The sequence below is a fragment of the Branchiostoma floridae genome, unplaced genomic scaffold (assembly GCF_000003815.2).
Source record: "Branchiostoma floridae strain S238N-H82 unplaced genomic scaffold, Bfl_VNyyK Sc7u5tJ_1542, whole genome shotgun sequence".
Classification (NCBI taxonomy): domain Eukaryota; kingdom Metazoa; phylum Chordata; class Leptocardii; order Amphioxiformes; family Branchiostomatidae; genus Branchiostoma; species Branchiostoma floridae.
The window spans coordinates 392-8,089 of record NW_023365747.1 but is presented as its reverse complement, the minus strand read 5'-3'; the positions used below and the strand labels follow the sequence as shown (position 1 = coordinate 8,089).

The window sequence follows — 7,698 nt, the reverse complement described above, 5'->3', positions numbered from 1 at the left end:
CTTCATGTTGCAGTGAGGGCAACACAGAAACTTTGTTTCTGTCGGATCGATCTTCCTTTTACATGAGTTACATTTGTAAAACCTGCTAAGTACTTGACTTCCAATGATTGTACCGGTTGCTCTGACCTGGTCTATCTGTTGAATCCCATCTGGGGCATATATAGGACCTACTTCGTTCACCACTGACTCAGGAAACGTGCTCAGAAATCGTCTTCTGGCAAACAACTTAACTTTAGCGTCCACACCATAGCTACGCCCTAACTCTAACACATGTGGCTGCCAAACACACAAGCGAACAGCTCCACTTGTGTCACCTACGATAACATCTGTCTTCTCTCGCTCATCACCTGAGTTAACTGTAACTTTCTCTGTTTTATCAATGGAAAGCACCTTCACATTGACTCTTACAACATCATTCACAGAGAGGTAGCTAATGTCCTTAACACTTACAGACCTAATACTAGGTCGTTTTGCTGGAAATCCCACATCTGCTGTCGACTCCACGGAACTCTTCTCATTAACCACAAAGTCGCTTGATCTCATCGAACAACTGCTCACTTTACTGATTTTGCATGGGCTGCTGCTCTGTTCTTTCTCACAAAAGAAACTCCTCTTCTGAGGACTAAAACAGATTCCTTTCCTAGACTCGTCTTCTGAAGTTTGAAAATCAAACCGGAAAAACTTTGACTTTGCCCCGTCTTTCATTGGCGACACGTTGTGCACATATCCCGACATCTCCGATGGTGTCTCCATCCTAAAATATGAACAAAAAAATCTCATTAATATATCGCTGCATAACTATTCAAAATAGCTCTTAGATCATACCCACTACAACCTCAAATATTTGACATTCTCACTGCTCAAAATACCCCACACCTCCCACTATACTATGTAAAAGTAATACAAAAATAACAAGTCACACTACCGCTTTTACCATAGCAACAATTTGATTAAAAAACTTTACCTACATCGTTTCAAACTAATAAAACTACTTAACACACCCACACCACCTAAAAGTGTGCACATACCTTAGCACAAGACACTGCTAACAAAACGACCAAGAATCTAGCGTCCCGTCGTCCCTCAGTCAACCTGACAGTCCAACTCACACCTAAAAAATAAACATATAAGTTACATATTGAAACATTAAACAAAACAATAAATTAAATACCCGCAAAAAATTCGTGCCAAACGATAAATTACTTTCATAAACATGCCTATAATATAGATATATATCTGCAAATTACCCATGCAAAACATGCCATAACAGTATATATAACAGCGTCACAATGCTATTAATATATTGATCTTAAATTATGCATACCACTACCACTGAACTCTTTGTTCTTTACAACTAATTAGGAGAATTTACATCTTGACCTCTGCATTCCCATTACACCTACATCCTGCACAACATTGTGCAAAACCTCTGCCGTCATCACGCCCAACAAAACATCGACCAAACACGTGTTACACAAAAAAAAATTCTAAGAAAAATACACCACAACAAACCTTACCTCACAAAATCACCAAACTAGAAACATTTCGCTTAACAAACTCTACTCCATAAATTGTTATTTCTTTCTATCAAATCACCAAATCGGACACAAACCTGTACACAATGGATCCGCACCCCACGCAAACCAGTCAAGGACGCAACTCCGGCCTCACCGGACCCACCATAACATGTTTATATATGCTGCCGTATGCAAATTAAGATTCAGACATCCCTATTACGGACGTGGTAGAAAGCAACACGCCAATTTGATCGTTGATTGGCGGAGAATCGCAGACTGGTTTCTGATTGGTTATACAAGTTGTCTGGTAGGATCCCCCAGACACGTATAAATATCTTCAGCACGATAATTTTCATATCCAAACGATTCAGAAGCTTGAGAAGTATTGACCGTCCATAATCTGTTCATTACATATTCGTACCATGTCTGCCTGTGAAATTTCTGTCACGAAGAAAGAACGACAATGCACATCCGGGACCTCTTCCCGCCTTTGGCTGTGGTCTCGCACCGGAGTTTCTTTTACGATTTTTATATCCGGCACACAGCGCACACAAGGGATACAATTCCGCCCACAAAAGTACGCCGGAAAATCCAATTATACCAGTGAACAAAGGTTTCCAGCCAACTTCCCATAGATTTTAGATATAAACTTCTAGTTTAATAATGATGCACATTTTACTGGAACACAACATGAAATTTTGAGGTAGTCCTTCCAAATGCGCCCCGGCCAGCTTTTTTTAAAAGCTTTCTTGTTCCTAATTCATAACTTGTTAATAGTTTGTGCCTAAATTCAAAGATTTATGAATATTTTTTTATTTATGCGCAATTATTTTCCATTTACATTTCAGGAACTAGCATTGACTCGTTATTCTGGCTTATTTTAGTGACTCAAAACATCTGAGATATTCGTATCTTAGCCAGTTGTAGATATTGAAATGTCTTTGAATACCTTAATGTCTAATACCTATCAACGTATGGCTAAAACAAGCCTATGCCTAATGTAGGACTTAGTTGTATTCTACAATCTTTATGTAAAACTTTATAGGCGTGAACTTAAAGGCTTAATACCTGTAGATGGACAGAACAGAATACTAGCCTAAGAGAGGAATAGAGAGGTGGTAGAGTGGTAGAGAAAGTAAAAGAAAGAAGGACATTATACGGTAATTTACCACAGCAATGCTAACGTATTGAAAGACCGGCTGCGGCTTTATCAGGTTCAATCTTGCGGATATTTCAACATCAAGGGTAGCAAATCCAAAGAAATGAATAAGTAAGAATGTCAATTATTTGATCAAAATCAGCGCTTACTACTGATAACTATAAAACCTTATCTTACCTTAACCCCGTTTATTTTCTGTGCTTATATTCATGTGCGTACACGGGAGGGCTGTTTTTTACTTTTATTTGGCTTGGCTAAATTTTGCCAAATTTAAACTAAATCTACCCGGATATGAAGCTTGTACTTCTCTTAAAATCATCGTGCGTTAAACCATTAGTAGGTTTACCGAGCATGCAATACAAAGGAACAGTCCTTGTACGACAATTCTTTGCGGTACGCTTTTAGATACGACTATGACAAAATTACCTACGACAAATTTTCCCATCACAAAATTGTTGACTTCATCACAACACCGCTACGACTGTTCACGACTGACTTATTTTGCGGTCGTAGTACAAATATGGCAGCTCGCAAGACTCCATTTGCAGCTTAACGGGTGTTTAGCAAGCTACCTAGCTAGTTTAAATCCCTGAATTTCGTTTGAAAATATTTTTTTCACGCCGGCCAGTCGTAATGAGATGGTAACAACTTGATTGACTTTACGAATTTCGGTAGTTCTCTTTTGTTTTTTTGACAAAGCATCACCAGGACCCCCACCACTTACAGGCCTTCAAATGATAAACTTAAATTGCTCGGCAGTCATTCATTGTTCAATATATGACAACAATAACAAACTTACCTATCTAATAGACACTCGTCTATTAAAAAAATAACTATGACTATGGTAATGTGAAGGAAATGGTGGATCCACATAGTCCATTTTAAACCTTTCTATCTGTTTTTATACACCGTCGCTTGTGTTTAGCGCTACCAATGTTATCTTAGAAGAATGTGTACAGACAAACCTTAAGCACAACCCACACCTGGCACACATAACAATGGTTAATTGAGCGTTTACGATGTTTGTTTCCCTCCGTTTAATCATGTCTTTGCTACACTTTATCTCTCGTCAGTAAACATGCCTGCGTGCTTTATTGTGTGCCTTTTGCTCGGCAACACAATGGAAGTAAACAATAAGCCTGTTTTACACCTACAAATAAAAGTCATCTTTTCTGGGGCATCTATTGAGGGCAAATTTACATACCTAAAAGCGATTCAGCTTGCCAAAGAACATTTCGACACAATAAGGGGGTAAATAAGGAGATTTGAAATTTAGAGGATAATGCGTAAAATGTTGTATGACGTTATGTATAATTTATATCAGAGAGAGGGAGAGAGAGAAAGAGAGAGAGAGGGAGAGAGAGAGATTGAATGATAGATAGAGGGGATCGAAAATATTTAAATGCATATATATAAAGAGACAGAGATAGATAGATATAGACATAAAGATATGTGCGGATGAATCTATGTAACATTTACCTTATACACGTACGGCAAAAAAAGAAACAGAACTAGAGTGACGTTGGATCAAAGCGACCGTATTAAAGCTGAGAGTCCTTAATTTTTTTCAAAATTTCGTCTCTAAAGCTGTAAGCAATCATACTAAATCATATTCTTCCGAACGCCGGCAACTGTTATTTTGTTTTCTATTGCATTTTACCCCCAGTGTGCAGAGGAACGATTGCTCCACCACGTAAGTTTTCTTTCTATTAGTTTCAAACATCATACGCCCAGCCAACTTTTAAGTTAAAACATAGATTGATAGTTTTAATTCGTGAAACTGTTTTTTCTTTCAAGTTTTGGGGCCAAATGTGTATCCCATGGGAAGAAATATCAAAACCTTTAAAGCAATGTATGGCCTGAAAGTTTTTCTGTACTCTTTTAACGCTGCACGATATCATTTCGTTTGTCTTAAGCATATGCTGCACCTTAAATTGAAGTTATAGAGTTATGACAGTATGACGCGACCCAAGTCCCATAATATTTCATTTGGATTTTCATATTTCAAAGTATTTTTAGTGTTTGAGATATTTTGTATATGCAGAATTGGTGGAATGCAGCACCGATGCTGAAAATATCAATGGAGACACTTACAGGTAGGTGTAATACGGCTCTTACTGTTTGACTGTCAGCTTTATAGGGGAGACGATGCCATTAGAATTTCCCCCAGTAATACATGCGTTCCAATGGGAGAGTTGAGGAAAAAATATGCAATTATCTCAAGAATAAAAAGTTCAAGCCATATAAACCTATCCTCAAATGAGAGCCAACTATGCCCAGTCTCATGAAATTCATTTGCAAGAATTTCTATACGGCTAGTCTTTTGATACACCCCCCAATAAGAGCACTTGGATTGGCCCGTTTGGCTCAAAACAGCTATCTGATGACGATACCACTATTTCAGGGGGGGATGGAGAAAGGTCATTTTTTACAACTAGTTCAACAAGTATAGGGTCTTTCCTACCGCAGCCACTCCCAAAATGGTCAGATTTCACATAAAATCCGTCCAAGAAAGGCTTTCAATGGTTTAAAGCCTTGTTTTAATTTGAGGTCTCTCACCGTGGGCTTTAGGCGCATGTGCTAATGGTTACGTCACCCCTATACGTAATGCTTTGTTGATTTGATTTTATGGATAACATCCAATGGGAGCGCCAAACACTATGAGGACATAATGACAGTTCAGCAAAAAGTTCACTTCATTATGAAATCTAAGTGGTCAAAGAAGTTGAACAAGCACACTTTGGCATACCAAACTACAATTTTTTTTTCTTCTTTTGCTTTGACTTTGGCATTCTTGCAATTCATTTTTGCAATTCATGGCAAATATTCATTCACATTGCAGCTAATCTTTGCGATTCATATCAAATACATTTAAGGAGAGGGAGGCAAATTTATGTCGTGTAGTTTTCATCCATGAAATTTAATAAACATGGCCTTACAGAACCAACAGCTGGCAATTGTTGTATATGTAGAAGCATGCGCTTCTTTGGCATTTTAGTGTCCCAGTATATTGTCTTTTATCTTCTAAATTATGTCGTAAAAGCTCATGCAAAAAAACCATCGATAATTCAATGACATTTGTCTAAAAACGTCTTTTTTTCAATAATCATTTAGCATGTTGACCTTCCATGAAATACATAGAGATATTAATCTTATGTCATAGGGCAATACTTTCGGATAGAATGCGTCTAGGTTAGAAAAAGCATATCAAATTAGACCGTTTATGAACTATAGGAAAATATACCAAACTATGAAATAACATATGATGTGTTTTGCACGTTCCATACCTTCCTAATGGTTATGTATTCTACAATGTTCTCCACAGTGTTGAGTGCCCTGCTGGTTGCCTCGGTACCTTGTTCTCAATTTATGGAACTGGGACCTACACTAGCGTAAGCAAACTTTGTCTTTGGTTGCTGTCTTTAAAAGAAAAGCTATAATGTTTTATATATTCCATGCTTATTATGTTAGGTTGTTGTTTATCAACTACCTGACGTGTTTATGTTATCACTTTTTTAAGAAATCTTTATTGACACTTCAAAAGAACAGCGATATAACAATTACTTACAGTACAACTAACAGACATATATGCATATCTATAGGTATGAATAAGTCAACATATCTGGTTTAGCTTGTCATTTACACTATTTTTTCTACGGTATAATCATTCGTGAATATGTTTGCCTACACGGTGAGGATTATCGCCTCCTAGGATGTAGCTGAATTTATATGTCGAACAGAGACTAGCAAATTCTTTAGAGCAAGCGGAAAGTAATGTGGACAGCTCTGTGCGTTTATCATTATAATATATTCAATCCATAACAAAGTGACGTTTTTTGTCGATCTTTTTGGGCAGGATTGACAAAATAAATGTGTATGTTTGATATTTAAAATCTTTTTAGATAATTTTCCTTTGTCTGCAAATTGAAAGATAAGAAAACATAAGCATTCAGACCCTTCTATCACATTACATTAATTTTTAGTTTTGTTTTTTGTTTGGTTTTAACCTTTGTAAAATAACCTATTGATTCATATGTTAGGACTCCAGTATATGCCGAGCTGCCATTCATGACGGACGGCTGACGGACGCAGGGGGAGTGGTGACGGTCGTGGAAACATCCGGGCTGGACTCTTACCAGGGATCGTCTCAAAATGAAATCAACTCCAACTCGTAAGAATGTGTCGAAGGAGATTTCTAGTAGCTATAGTTTCCTCTGATTTGACTTTTTACTACTTTCCGAGTACGCAATTGCAACATCAGAAATTGTTGATAATTTGTCAAAGTTGAAGGCAACTGGTACATACTATACAGAAATCATATCGTGAAAATTGGTATGCGTTTGTGTGTGTGTGTGTGTGTGTGTGTGTGTGCGCGCGCGCGCGCGCGTGTGTGTGTGTGTACTGAGTGCGCGCGCGCCCTGGTATTTGCCAGCACAAGTTAAGCCCGCCTAGATAGATTGCAATTATATTTGACCTTAAAGAGTGAAAACTAAGAACTGTAAGGCAACGAAATTTCATAAAACTAGATTTTCAAGCAATCTTAATTAATATTGTACTAGGTAGTGAAAGACTTGTTTTACTTGTTTGTTTATAATTAGGTGGGGTTCTTGGGGTTCTGCCTTCTACTTCGTGGATTCACCGACTCCTACACCAAGTAGGTAGCAACTATTATTAATGTTTACCAGATTTGAATATTTCATGTTGACATACGCAGCAGTGACGTCAATTATATAAGAATATTAGTTGCATATTTGTATTTTCCTAATAAAAAGGGTTACTAGAAATGCTTCTATCTGTTCGTAAGATCGAACATTACCAGCGCTTAAACCATTGTATTGCTTAATTTTGACAAAAAGGTAAACTTTAGTTGACAAGTTAACGTGTGTGATTATGACGAAACGTCTATTTCTTGGCATTTGTTGTATCAAGTGCACCGGATGTTAAGAAAATAAATATAAATTTTTCACCATCTCAAGAAAATTTCAGCACTGGGTCGAAGTTCGTCGAAAATGACAACATCAG

General features: G+C 37.4%; 1 protein-coding gene and 1 long non-coding RNA gene across 2 annotated transcripts in view; one reads left to right on the top strand and one right to left on the bottom strand.

Moving 5' to 3' along the window:
• Positions 1-7,330, top strand: part of LOC118408025 (vitrin-like) — a gene marked incomplete at its 3' end in the record, with an annotated part of 20,572 nt that extends 13,242 nt beyond the window's left edge. Inside the window, exons 2-6 of the mRNA XM_035808636.1 lie at positions 4,343-4,369; positions 4,721-4,772; positions 6,002-6,068; positions 6,717-6,847; positions 7,275-7,330. Coding sequence (XP_035664529.1) covers positions 4,343-4,369; positions 4,721-4,772; positions 6,002-6,068; positions 6,717-6,847; positions 7,275-7,330 — 333 coding nt within the window. The remainder of the gene's footprint in view (positions 1-4,342; positions 4,370-4,720; positions 4,773-6,001; positions 6,069-6,716; positions 6,848-7,274) is intronic.
• LOC118408026 lies at positions 6-2,040 on the bottom strand. Its single transcript, XR_004830236.1, has 3 exons — positions 1,613-2,040; positions 1,029-1,111; positions 6-754 (listed from the first exon to the last, which is right to left on the bottom strand). It is a non-coding gene; the product is annotated as an uncharacterized LOC118408026 (long non-coding RNA).
• Positions 7,331-7,698: the final 368 nt, after the last annotated feature.